Source organism: Diabrotica undecimpunctata, chromosome 6 (genome assembly GCF_040954645.1).
Source record: "Diabrotica undecimpunctata isolate CICGRU chromosome 6, icDiaUnde3, whole genome shotgun sequence".
In the NCBI taxonomy this organism is placed as follows: Eukaryota; Metazoa; Arthropoda; class Insecta; order Coleoptera; family Chrysomelidae; genus Diabrotica; species Diabrotica undecimpunctata.
The window spans coordinates 141,316,594-141,331,311 of NC_092808.1; the positions used below are offsets into that span (position 1 = coordinate 141,316,594).

General features: G+C 32.2%; 1 protein-coding gene across 3 annotated transcripts in view; it reads right to left on the reverse strand.

Moving 5' to 3' along the window:
* Nucleotides 1-7,590: 7,590 nt before the first annotated feature.
* Nucleotides 7,591-14,718, reverse strand: part of Exn (Ephexin) — a 131,853-nt gene continuing 124,725 nt past the window's right edge. For all 3 annotated transcript variants that reach the window (XM_072535544.1, XM_072535545.1, XM_072535546.1), the window contains one exon: nucleotides 7,591-7,828. In XM_072535544.1, coding sequence (XP_072391645.1) covers nucleotides 7,677-7,828 — 152 coding nt within the window. In that variant the 3' untranslated portion in view covers nucleotides 7,591-7,676. The remainder of the gene's footprint in view (nucleotides 7,829-14,718) is intronic.

Genomic DNA, 14,718 nt, shown 5'->3' on the forward strand with positions numbered 1-14,718 from the left:
CAGAATTATATCTGTATTTTTTAATTTATTAATTTCCATAGATTCTAATGAGGATAGCTTAAGACCTTAATTTTGAATATAGATAATTTAAAATTGGTCATTAAAAGAATAATTATGACCAAGAAGGTAAATAAAAACGTTTATTGCCATTAATAATATTTACATTTCAAACTTGAGATATATGAAACTTAGAAGGTAAAATGCGTAGGGACGGTGGTATATACTGGGACGTGGTGTACATAATCAGTCAATTAATACATCTGGCCAACAATAGAAGAGTTCTTTTGCTTGCAGGTTGCTATTTACCGACTTAGTATGACTGTAATGGCTGCGGTTAAGTTTTCGTAAACGGAAAATAACTTTTTTATGTGCTTTGTATGCTTAATTATTCCATAACAACCATAGACGCATACAGTGTGTCCGTAAAGTATGGAATAAATTCGATATTTCCTAAATGAAAAGCCCTTTTAAAAAAATCTAAAACACGTCGATTTTTAAATTTAATGTTCTACATTTTACAATAAAATTTCATTATACAACGTGATACAAATTACAGTTATGACGTCATCGGCTCTTTTTTAAATGTAACACCCTGTATTTTATGACATTTAGTAACAGTAAGTAAGATTAAAAAGAAATTTCGAGAAACTGGTACCGTTGAAAATGCACGCAAATCAGGTCGTCCCTCTGTAAATTATGTTACAACATTAGATGTTCTACTAGCTTTTGAAGAAGATGCGCACACTTCTCTTCGTAAGGTTAGTAGTGATCTCGATGTTTGCAAAACAACGGTACACAAAGTACCGAAAAGTAAGTAAAGTAAGTAAAATTCACAGTTGTACAGGAATTAAACGAGGATGATCCAGATAAAAGAATACAATTTTGCGAAATAATGACGGATAACAGCCACCGAAACGCTCTTTTTGTTTAAAACATTATTTTTTCTGATGAGGCTACATTGAAATTAAATGACGAGGTCAACCGTCAGAATTGTAGATACTGGGCAAAAGAAAACTCCAACTGGTCAACCGTCAGAATTGTAGATACTGGGCAAAAGAAAACTCGAACTGGATGCGGGAACATCATACACAATACCCGCAAAAGGTAAGCGTGTGGGCTGGCATTGTAAGAAATAAAATCATTGGACGACCCTACTATTTCGAAGGTAATTTAAACGGGCTAGCATATCTTCAGTTTTTAAGTGGGTATCTCGTACCTGCTTTAGTTACTTTATTCCCCAGTACAATTAATCTTGGAGGTTTTGATAAACGTTTATGGTTTCAACAGGATAGTGCGCCTCCGCATTATGATTTAGATGTTCGAAGGTACCCAAACAAAATTTTTCCGAACAGGTGGATTGGAGGACGTGGACATATTGAATGGCCAGCGAGGTCGCCAGACCTCAATCCTTTGGATTATTTTGTGAGGGGTTATTTAAAGAACGTTGTTTATAAAACGAAACCTGCAAATATTGGAGATTTAAAAACAAGAATTCGTAAAGAAATAAACAATATTTCTCAAGAAAGCATAAACAAGGTTCTACAAGAATTTGTACAACGTATGGGTTACTGTCAAATACAACAAGGGCTACAATTCGAACATTTAAGATTAAGTCATGTATTAATTACTGGATTACTTTCAAGTTATTTGTTATAATTTATTTATAATTTATTAATATTATAAATCAATAAAAATTAATTTTCTAAGCGCATATTTTCAAATTATATCCGTTAGACCCCTAGTATTATACTTTTTTGAAATCAGCTCATTTTTATCGATTTAAAAATGTCCTAAAATACAGGGTGTTACATTTAAAAAAAGAGCCGATGACGTCATCACTGTAATGTGTATCACCTTGTATAATGAAATTTTATTGTAAAATGAAGAACATTAAATTTAAAAATCGACGTGTTTTAGATTTTTTTAAAAAGGCTTTTTATTTAGGAAATATCGAGTTTATTCCATACTTTACGGACACACTGTATATTAATATATTATACTGATCAACCTGTAGAGCTAAGTGACGACACTAGTAAGTATCGTAGCGTATTTTATTGTGGAGGCGAGGGAGTGAACAGCTTAAATGCGCTAGAGAGAGACAGATCGAAGAACCGCAAGATATCTTGTTAGTACGTGCGTCCGGTATGCCAGTCCTTAGACAAGGAAAGAGAGGCGAAGCGTAATCGTATGGAATTGACTAAAGCCTAAATCGGCACCAAAAAGGTTGCCAGGTCATATTTTATTTTTTCAGTAGATTGAAAATAGTGAATATATATTAATCACGAGATTTTTTTCAAAATTTATAATTGAACACTGAAATAATGATTACTTTTTAAATATCAGTTTATCATTACATATTTTTTGGTAGATCGATGTAGTGTTTCAGTAAATTAAAGTTGGAATCAGTAGATCTACTGAAAAATCAGTAGACCTGGTAACCCTGCGAGAGATAGTAATGGGGCAACATGGCGGTCACATCGAAACTGGCTTCACGTTTTTCAAGATTTATTAAAGCTAAGCGTCCATAGGTCCGATTCGTACACATCGGATTAAATTTTCATACGGCGTCCACTGTATCGGCAGCGATCGGATTTGCCGATCGAATTTTTTGTCATAATAGAATATCGGCTTCAAAAAGTAAATAAACGATTATTATTTGTAAACGATATATATATATACACACACATTAACACCATTATTATTCCTCAATTGAACTACTGAACTATTGAACTGCTACATATTCACAGTTCTGCTCTACGGAATGGAAGCATGGACACTCACTGTTTCATCTATGAATCGGCTCGAAGCTTTCGAAATGTGGTGTTATAGGTGCATCTTACGTATATCCTGGGTTGACAGAGTTACTAATGTGGAGGTCCTGCGTAGAATGGGGAAAGAATGTGAAATTCTCATGACCGTCAAAACTAAAATGTTGGAATATCTAGGACATGTAATGAGAAATCAAGAACGTTACGGCCTTCTCCAGCTGATTCTCCAAGGGAAAGTAAATGGTAAGAGAGGACCTGGAAGAAGACGCATTTCCTGGCTTCAAAATTTACGAAAGTGGTATAACACGACTACCACTGAACTGTTCCGCGCTGCAATAAACAAAGTAAAGATAGCCGTGATGATCGCCAACATCCGGAACGGATAGGCACTTTAAGAAGAAGACCATTCAATTTGAAAACTTGTTCTCTACAAATCAAGATATGCTATATAAATTAATTTACCAATTGCGCTTAGGCAAAAGTGACAGCGGTTCAAATTCGTACGATTAATTGTTTCAAATTTTAAAGACAGTCTGTATTTACTTTAAAATTTTACTAAAACAAGATTAATAAACGAAAAAATAGTCATGGAGCATCGGCATTTAACACATGTTTAAATGGTAAGTGCTGTGAATATGATTAGCTCCCACTGGACCTTGCGATAATGCTAAATTACGAACAGAGCACGCAAAGTACGTTCACTGATCGGCACTGATCGGAATTCCGTATGACGTCATCGGCAGGCATTGCAAAAGTTGCCTTTGGTTTGGAAGCAACGCTTCGGCATTGCCGATGATTCGATCCGTAAGATGCAGATCAGTGAACGCAGTTACATAATTTTTATATTTTTATATAAGGCAAACTAAAATCCGATGCATACAATGTGTCCGAAACGTAAGATGCTTACCTTTAATCAGTGTTACCTGTCCTCTCTATTTCCTTGTCTAAGGCTCGGTCTATGTTCACAGTATATACCACAAATAGTAGTGTAAGTGAAATAGGACCGGTGGGGAGAGTGAATTGCATAGGCCCAGCCGTTCGTAATGGCGGCGGCGCTACTAGTCACGTTAAGTCATCACGTTAGGTGGGGGTATGACATAGCAAGAGGCGTATGACGTTGATGTAACATTATACAATGTTTTCCAAAAAAAAAACAAAGATTGTAGCAAATTCTACTACAATTACAAATTAAATTTACAATAACTTATTTTTCTAAAAAATTTTTGAGTAGCCACCGAAAAGAAATGTATTAGTGGCAACATTGTAATCCATGCCATTGCAAATGGCGTTATAAAATCATTGTATCCTAAATTTTAAAAATACAAAAGAAAAATAATCATCAATTTTTATATATCTAATAAACATTTCTAAAAGAGAAGAAGGTACAATATTAAAATGTTAGTATTCCAAATCGAAAAAATCAAAAGAATATTTTTTGGTGCATGGGTGAAAGTTAGTTAAAGTTGGACGTTAGACGAAGGGCTTTTAAACATTCTGAGGATTAGAAGTTACCAGGTAAGAACAGAACCTAATTATGTCAGGTATTGAATACAAGCTTAATACTATTTTGCTTTTGTAGTTAAATTGCCTTTAAATCTTAACTACGAATCTTTTATTTATATACTTTATATTTTAAAATCATTAAAACTCTTAACTCTTATAATTTCATTCCTAAAAGCTGCCTTATTTTAGAAAAAAAGTCATTCATACATTCTTTATTTAAATATTATTTCATTATTATAGATTTTCATGGACCTTCTACTTCTGAGCACTAGTTATATCTAATTTGTGATGAACCTGAAGAGCAAGATCGCAGAAACGCTAGAGTTTACACTTTATTATTTACAGATGATCCAGTTAGGAAGAGTATTTTAGAAGTTATGGAACTTATAACAAACCAGAGCTACTGAATAAAGAGGCATCTATATTTGTTTATCAATAGGAAAATCTCCAACACCATGGGAAAATTAAATGAAGATTGGTGGAAAAATTCCTGCATAAAGGCTGCTAACTAACAATATTTAGTATATAGAGTGTCCCCACACGTCCCTGCCAGGGGCTTAAGGAATAAGAAGGAGGAGGAGAATATTTGTTGCCAATACTTTACCAAAGAAAAATATACAAATAAACTGTTATTAATTACACAAAGTGTCTGGATATCTGTGTTTTATTTTGTTGTTTTCAGGACTTTGGTTTGTCAATGTAATAAAAAACAAATATAGTCATACAATAATAAATAAAAACTTTCATGTATCATAATAAATAGGTACTTTCTTTGTCTGATATTATGTTATACATTTATATAAAAAAAAGGCATAAGTGTATACTATATTTTTGGACAGAGAAGATAGTTATTTTTTGGCGTAGAAAGGGTTTATATTTCTTATTTTATGACTATATTTATTATCAATTAAAAGCATACTTTTTGAATTTTGCCGCCTAAAATTCAAAGCATATTTTTTTAATTTGCTGCCTAAAATTCAGAACCTAGGTTTTAAATTTGCCGCCAAATGGAATTAGTTTCGGCCCGTCCGCATTTGGCGCTACAAACTTTCCAAAATATTTCTATGGGACTTACCTTACTAGAGTTCTATATATACCCTGGTCTATGTCAATAAATAATATAATATATACCTATATGGTAACAGTATTATTGAAATTTACCGTCAGATCCTGGAAAGAGAGTAAAAGGTATGTGTACCTATTCGGCAAAAGTATAGAGAAAGTGCCGATGAAGGTAACTACAAATCATCCGTCAAATTTGTGTTTGCTGTATTGCCATGTCCTTATTATGTATATGTTTTATGCCTTAAATATGCTTTGAAACGGTACATTTTTATTATATATTTTTTTATGAAATCGGGTATTTTTTAAAAAATTTTAAATTTATATAAAACAGGAACGAATAAATATTTGTTTCTTTTGATATCAGTTGCAGTTATTAGAAAAAAAAATTTATAATTGGTCTTTGGTAGATTAGAAAATAAAAAAACTTTGAAAACACTAGTTGTCAGATTGCAACAGATGTTCAGCAGATTTAAATTTTATGCCTATTTTCTTATAATTTTGGGATGAGATGGGACCTGAATACCTTAAAAACTTAAGAATTTAAAAGCTTAAAAAGTTAAAGTTAATTTAAATTATAATAAATTAAATTTAAATTAATTAATCTTCTTTTAAAAACCTAAAAGGAATGTTTAGTAACTTTAATTAATATTATATCGCATGCTCTTTCGTGATTTATTTGTGATATGGCAAGACTGCCAAATACAAATCTGTCCCTCATTTGTAGCTAACTTCATCAGCACTTTCTCTATACTTTTGCCGTGTATTCTTATATTTCTCCTAAAAATGATTTCAGTAAACTGATAGTAATATTAATAAATTTAATGTAATAGGACACTAGTATGTGATGTATACACTATGTACCATAACATATTTGATTTTCCAAATTTGTATATTAAGTATCTACGAAGAAAATATTTAGATAATAAATTTTGTTGTATTTTTTAAGAGTGAAACAACTAAGCGCCAGATATGTTTTACAGATTTCAAAACACAGTAGAAAGTATCAGTTAAAATTCAGTCAGAAAAGTAAACAAGATCATGAAAAGTATATAAGAAAAATGGAAAAAGCCACTTAGCTGGAGAATTACCAATACATGCAGTAGCAGACACATTTTCAGTTACGAAATCTTCTTTGCAAAAATAGTTTCAAAATTTTAAGAGATGTAGTGAAAAAGAAAAAAAATCTACACATTTTCTTAAATAAAGAAGAAAAACTTCTGGCTGATTATTTATTAAAAGCATGTTAGATTTGTAATTGACTCACTGTAAAAGCCATTTGTTAGTTTGCGTACCAATACCAATATGCAATGGCAAATAATAAAAGAATTCCAAAGTCATGGGAGGAAAATAAATTTGCTGGCATTGATTGGATGCGGCTACTTAGAATTCGTAGCAATACTTTGACGTTAGGAACACCTGAAGCGACGACCTTAAGTAGAGCCACTAGATTTAATACCCATGACGTGTTGACATTTTTCGATAATTTAAAAAGTGTTATGTTCTTCTTTTAATGCACTACCTTATTGGAGGTTTTCGATCGCTACATCAAAATGTTCCCTATTCTGCCCCAGTCTTGGTAATTCTTGAAAGTGTTAAAATACCAATTTTCATTAAACAAAATATTCAACTGCGATGAAACCGCAGTTTCATCAATCACACGAATCCGTTAAATTTGTTTTTTGATCCGCCATTTTGAATTTTTAAATTCTTGAGATGAAAATACCTTATATTCAAAATTTCACACTAATCTGTACTTTTAATTCTGCAATTCTGACATCTAATTTGTAATCAGCGACCCATAAATCGATAGAGACATAGTTTTGTGTGTTTTGGATTAAATTTTTTTTTCTATGTTTAGGTTTCAGAACGAGTTAGCCCATTGTGCGTATTGGTAAGCGTTATCCGATTGGTCCATCTTGACGTCAGAACCTGCTCCCAGTGATCTTGATGTTCATTAGCGAAAATAAGCAAATTGTTTTGCAAAGTTTTATTAAATCGATTTATTTATTGATTTATTTTTCAATCTAAAATTTTTTGTTTTATTTAACTGTGTACAATTTGTCAAATTTCAACTATTTAATGGGCATTTTTATTCTTCTATACTTTTTATAGTCATTCTATTTATACCAATAACTACTTTTTCATTCCTTGATTCACAGTCTAGAATTTTCTTTATTGGGCATTGTCGTCACATTTTTTGGTCAAAAATATATAAATATTCTCTTAAAACTAGTTAAAATAAATTAAAACTGTGTACTTTAAATAAATTTAATAAAATATGTAATAAAAGGTACATTTGTATGGTAAATAGAAAACTATAAATAATTGATCAATATTTAGCTACGTTTTTAAATAATTTTCTGAAAATGTGAGCAATCTGTATCGTTGCTTCAGGTTTCTGGCTCTAACGTGAGGATTTATTATTTCTACTGTGTAGTTTGCAGGAAACCAACCAGTGTGTCCGTCGCGTAGCCTTTCACCGTGATACCAACCTAAAAAGAAAAAAATGGGTTGTAATAGCAATAAATATAAAAAGTGCAATGTTTATAATTAATAACACATTATAGTGTTATTTGAAATCGAAGACTTTTACGATCATAATCATAATCAATTAAACTGTGTTTTAGTAACGGAAGTTTGTCTTTTTTGGACGCCCTGTATACAAGTATATCACAATCTTTCACTTCCCTTGTATACAGATAGCTTCTTTATAAACAGTAAAAAGCTGTTAGTACCAATACCTCAAGCACTCTACTTTACCCGAGACGAAAACCAAAAGCCAGAGAGGAATAACATTCTATACCACATAATACAGGGCAAGATCACCGGAAGAAGTGGTCCAGGGCGAAGAAGAACATCCTGGCTTCGAAATATTCGAGAGTGGTGTTAAGAGACATCCGCTAATGCGTTTTGAGTTGCCGTAAATAAAGTTAATATTGCCAATATGATCGCCAACGTTTAATAAACGGACAGGGTACTATATGAAGAATACTCTGAAAACATATTGGGCGAATCAGAAGATGGTACTACAGTAAATGGCCAACTAATAAACAATATTAGATACGTAGACGATACCGCATTGCTGGCAGATAGTGCGCAGGGACTCCTAGTTGACAATGTTGTAGTAGCGTGTTACAAATAAAACTAAATTGTAAGAACACAAAAAATAATAATCATTCTAGGCTATTTATCTGGACTATATTAAGGATAGTGTAGTTGGGGGTAAAAACGCGCACGGGACAAAAGAACGCACCTCATTTAAATTTGCCGCTAATGTCCAGTTTGAACCGATTTTAGTTACAAACGTTTGGCAATAGTATGCCATATGTGTTGTTCCAAGTTTAATGGTAATTCAAGGCGTTGTTTACAAACTATGAGGTAAATATTATTTTTTACTATTACACTGTAATATTGGCATAACAAAACTAATTTGTGATAAAATCAAATTGGCATTTTTCATTGAATTAGTTTATTCGGGTGTTTTCTTGACTTGATTGTGGGTTCTTATGTCGTTTTTGATTGAGGTTAGGTCCTTAAAATCTCAACAGATGGTTTTGACAGTGTTGCTAAATGGGGTAAAAATGCGCCAGAGTTTAGGGACAAAACTACGAATGCGTATTTTTTTCACATTATCATAAATTAATTTTTTTTACTGATTTCGGAATTCAATATTCAATTCAACTAAATATTGGTTTCTGTTTTACAGAAACTACAAAAGAAAATCAAAGCACAAGCCTTTGACAGAAGTTATTTTGTGCAAAGCTCGTGAACTTATTAATAATCGCGTTTCTATACGTCAGACAGCAAAAGCTGTGGAAAGGTTGAAAAAAGGAAATGGTGTCCAGTCTTTAGGCAGATGTAAAGCAGTTCTAACCAAGATCCAAGAAAACGAAATAGTTCAGCATTGCAAAGAACTCGACAAACGATTTTATGGAATGACGCTGAAGTCATTGCGTTTTTTTATTTACCCTTATTGTGTAAGAAACCGTATTTAGCATCCATTTCCACACGTGTGTTTACACAATGTAAAACAGTTGGCTGGTCGGGACTTCACTGGATCTTTCATGAAAAGGAACCGACTATCTTTACGAGTTCCACGAAAAACAAGTATTGCTAGAACTATGGGCTTCAATAGAGTGCACCTAGCTCAGTATTTTGAAATTTTGGAGAACACTGTAAAAATATAAGTTACCTCCCAACCGTATGTTTAACGACGATTAAACGGGTATTCAGACATTCCCAAATCATCTGCCCAAACATGTTGCCCCAGTTGAAAAGAGAGATGTAGCAAAAGCTGTAGCTGCCAAGCAAGGACAAATAATTACAGTCCACAATTTGTTATAATTTCATTTTATTTCAACTTTCACAATTTTTTAAACAATGTTGGCTTCTGTCTTAAATAGACATATACAGTTACACTGACTGCTCTGTCATAACTTCCGTCTTAACCTGCCAAAATTGTCATTTCAATCAGTTGCTTTGACAAAGTCCTCGTAGACATACCGTCTCAGGACTCGCAACTAATGTAGAGTCATATGTCGCCCTGTTACCTATCCAACGGTAACTTTAACATCTTAAATGTAAATTAGACATAATGTAGATCAAATCTTATTTAATTATTTTTAAAGGGTTTTTACCCACATATTTAGTGGCTACATCCATGTATTAACTTGTAAGTATTAACCACACTTTTACATTAACCTTAGTCAAAACTTAAATCTTTTCATGTTCTTTTTAATTAAGTGGTTAAATACTATTTTAGGACACTGATGATGGAATATTTATTCCGAAAACGTTTTGTCAATGCAACATAGCCCAACTGGGTTTTTTATATACCTTTTTATAAAGGATTTTATTCAAAATTTTTAAATAATTACAGCTGTTTGCTGTATGACTGCAACTGGTCACCATGACCCTCCATTTTTCTTATCTGCTCTAAAACGGATAAATCATCTAATCAAAGACGGACCCACTACCGGCGACATAGCTGTTACTGATAGTGGTTACATGAACACTCCCACGTTTATCAAGTACTTGGAGTATTTTAAAAAACATACAAGTCCAACAGAAGTCTGCCACCACATAGCAGCCATAAGACCCAGCGACTCGATCGGGCATTTTTCAAACCATTAAAAGCTTATTATAAGAGCGTCGCTGACAGATGGACCAGTTTCCATCCAGGACACAGGTTATCTCCATTTACCATGTAGCTGGTCACTTTTCCACAATATTTGCAAAAACTGCTACTGTAGATATAGCAAGAGAAGACTTTCGGTCTACAGGAATCTACCCACTGGATAAAAATATTTTTTCGGACGTAGATTTTATGACAGCGGAAGTAACAGAGCAAGATTTAGGTGAAGATTCAGACGATGAAGGTCATGTTTTTACCCAGTTTCAGAAAAAAGAAGAAACACTTGTTACTGTTGCGAAATAGTCGCAACAAAGTCAGTCGTCATCAAAATCGGGAGTCAGAATTTCTGTACCTGGTCCTTCAAATATTGAAAACGAAACTGTTACTGACACGAAATAGCCGTCATCAAAATCAGAGCAGTCAGTAATTTCACCTTTAGACATTATTTCCTTCCCAAAAATTAAGATTAAACGGAAACCAACCAGAAAAAGTTTGAACTTGAGGAGCGACTTTTAGAAGAACAGGAAAAAAAGAAGGAAGCAGAAAAAGAGAAGGAGAAGAAAGCATTACTGCAGAATCAGAAAAGATCAAATCTCAAAGTGCTAAATTTCGTGCTGCCAAAAAGGAAAGTTTTCAACGAATCAGCACCACTTTCCTATCAAGAAAGTATTGATTCTTGTGACATTCATTTTTCTGATAACGATGAAGAGCAAGACATTGATGTTGTACTAAATATTTTACATGATGACTTTGTCGTCATTTTTTTGTCGGCTTTTGGAAAAAAAATCATACAGATTAATTGTCACCAAAGTCTGCCAAGTACATGGTGATGGTTATGAAGGCGTATTTTTTAAGCCACTGTCCACAACATTTCGTTTTCGTGAGAGAGCGGAAGATGCATTTTTTCGAAAGGACGATATTATTTTAAAGCTTTCAAAGCCAATAAAAACCAGCTCTTTCAGATTTTAAAATTCAGTAGGATTCTCTGACGACCTCGCCAATTACAGTTCTCTTTTAGATTAACGTTTTGTGTTTTACTTTTGTTTTTTTTTTCAATTAAGATTGGTTTCTTTTAAACGCCTACCATCTCTTTTATTTGGGGCTTTATACATTTTAGTTTTGGAGGAAAATACGCACTTGCGTACTAGTGCCCCATTTGTAGGGGCAAGAGTACGCAAATGAATATTTTTTAAAAACTTTTTTTTCATTTATTTGTGAACTCATAGAACTATTGTCGATAATTAAAATGGAAAAACAGTATGTAAGCTCCGTAATAACATTAGAAAACTTTTAAACTGTTATAATTTCTGAAGACGTCAGAAGATAACAAAACTGCTTGTTTTTGCCCCCAACTACCCTACCTGCGATCATAGCTAAGAAATAAAAACTCATATTAAAAAGACCAGGAGCTAGAAAGATCCTCTGCCAATTATCTTTAAATATAAATATACGCATAAGTGTATTTGGAGTGGAGTGAAATTTGAGTATCCTTCACTACTGAGCAGAAAGCTGGAGTCTTACAGAAGAGACCATAAAACGGTTAGAGGTATTTGAAATGTGGTGGCACCGACGTATGTTAAGGGTCTCATATATACACCACACAACTGACATAACTATTCTCCAGAGCCTTAGAAACGACAAAGAAATTGGCATAAAGAACAGAAAATTGGCTAACTTCGACCACATAATGCGTAATAATAACTACTGACTTTTTCGGTTAATTTTACAAGGAAAGATTGAGGGCAAAAGAGACTCTGGACGTGGATGTATATCCTAGCTGATCAATCTTAGAAAATGGACTGGTCGCTAACGGGATAAGATCGCTAACATCATTAGAAGATGGACACCTTTAGTTTACCATTATACCAGACCATAAATACAATGCACACAGTTTCATGAATATCGTTTTTTCATTTTAAAGATATTTACTTTCTTTCATACTTTATTCCAAACATGTAGTTCGTACTATAAGAGATTCTTTTATCTTTTTTAATAGTATTTGTTTTATTTAAACACAATAATAAAAAATAATAAAAGTTTAATCAAAAACAATAACCTTTTAACTTTATATCCATCTGTTGTTATACGAATAAAATCCTGATGGTTATAAAATGCTGATATATTATACCGGATTCTGCATGCTGGATATAATGTAAAAAATATATTAAAATTTCGCAGCGTGACCAAAGCGAAACATTAAAATTTTTATTTTATACCAAACAATAGAATTTTATTTTGTTTCATTGCCTTTTGTGCACGGTCATTATGAAATATTTGAAATATAAATAAAACTACCCTACTTCAAAGGTTGAAATAAACGTATAGATTCGACCGTGTGTGATACAATAAAAGGTATCAAAATATGCAAACAATAATTGTAAAATAATTCATTGTAGTTTTAATAGAATGCAATAATATATTCCAATATTCTATGCTTTATTCATTTAGAACTGGTTTTGTGATATAAAATAGGTATACACGCCAAATCATTGATACCGTAAAAATTTTTTTCAAAAATATAATACATATTCGTAAACATCGTAAATTTTGATGTACACAATTTTAACTAATTAAAACACGTACCTTCGGTCGAGGAAAAAGACAGTCGAAAATGTATTAAATTTTACCGGTACTTATATGATGAATAATCATTACTACCGGTACATTTGTCTTAATAGATTTAATTTTGTGTCATCCAAGAATATATCCTAACCTCTCATGGAAAGCAGTTGACTATCTTTATGACAGTAATCATTTCCCTATTTTAATATCTGAAAAATCAGAAAATCATTTCGACACCTTTAAAGATGGACCATTTCTAATGCCAACTGGAATGGCTTTCGATTATATACTGAAAGCAAATTAAATTAGTTTCAGTTATCAAAAGTGCAGATGAAAATACTGCCTCTTTCAATAACTGTATAATGTCAGCTGCTGAAGCAAATATTGGACAAATACCAATTTCTTTGTCTCATAAAGCAACACCTTGGTGGAATGAAAGATGCTATCTGGCTATTCGGACCGTGCAAGTTCGGAAGAGCGACACCTGGTGTCGTAAATTAGCAAAATTTACTGCGCTTTCATGTTAGATCGAGGTTACCGGATAAATGTCAAGGACCTAGCCCCAGAAAAGAATAAGAAGAAAAAGTAAGATTGAGGTTATGTCGGTATGTTATTAAAAGGTAAACGTTGTATGTAGTATAAATGCAAATAAATATATTATTAAATTACAGCATTACTGTTAATATGGATGCAATAAATATTTTCAGGGGAGACAAAAAACTTTTGGAAATTTTTGTTTTAGCAAATAGAAAAAACCAAGATATAAATTTGTGTAGATATAACAAATTTGACATTTGAAGATATTTTATTTGATTCAAGTTATTTGATCTTGTTTTAATGGCATAGATATTAATCATTCAGTCAGTCACAATCAGATTATAGTGTAATTATTGAGTAATTGACTTGTTACTTAGCTCAGTAAACTTAACTTATTTATTCCTCGCATAAACGAACAAAGCTTTAAAATAATGCATAAATTAGCAGGTTAAGCCCATGATATCATCATATTGGTTTGAACAATTAATTCTTTTCCTGTAAACTTTTGGACAGCGAATATATCTTAATGCATCTTCAGAAAAACTTGAACTTGATGCATTTTTGTAAACTTCAAAAAAATAAAATTTAAACATTAAACTTGATTTTTGGGTTAAAGCGAACTCTAAGTGAGTGTTATGAAACTAAAATTTACACTTAAAAGTGAACTTTTATTTATTATTAATTTCAAACTGACTTTAAAATCGGGCACAAGAATAATGCATAATTTAGGTTATGTTACTTATGCTTTTGTATGATATAAATCCACTTTTCTCTTTGTAGTAATTTGTGTTTCGAAGTTGGAAACGAATAAAACTTAAATTGACAATTTTTTGTTGTATTTTTACAATTTATAACACAACATTTACTAAATCTCATTTTCTTCATTGACAGAAGGTGTAAATAAACACGAATATGAAATATGACAATTTGAGAATAGGGATGTTCACAAATTTTTAAATATAGTTAAATTCAATTAAATTCAATAGATTATAAAATATATAAAAATATAGTAAACATGAAATTGTTTAAAAATATATATTTTTTAAGATAAATCAATTCTTAATTTTAATTTTGATGGAGGCTAGAAAAACGGCTCCTCGCAGCGAGGCTACGGTGTGTGACGTCACCAGTCGTATCGAAAACTTGTTG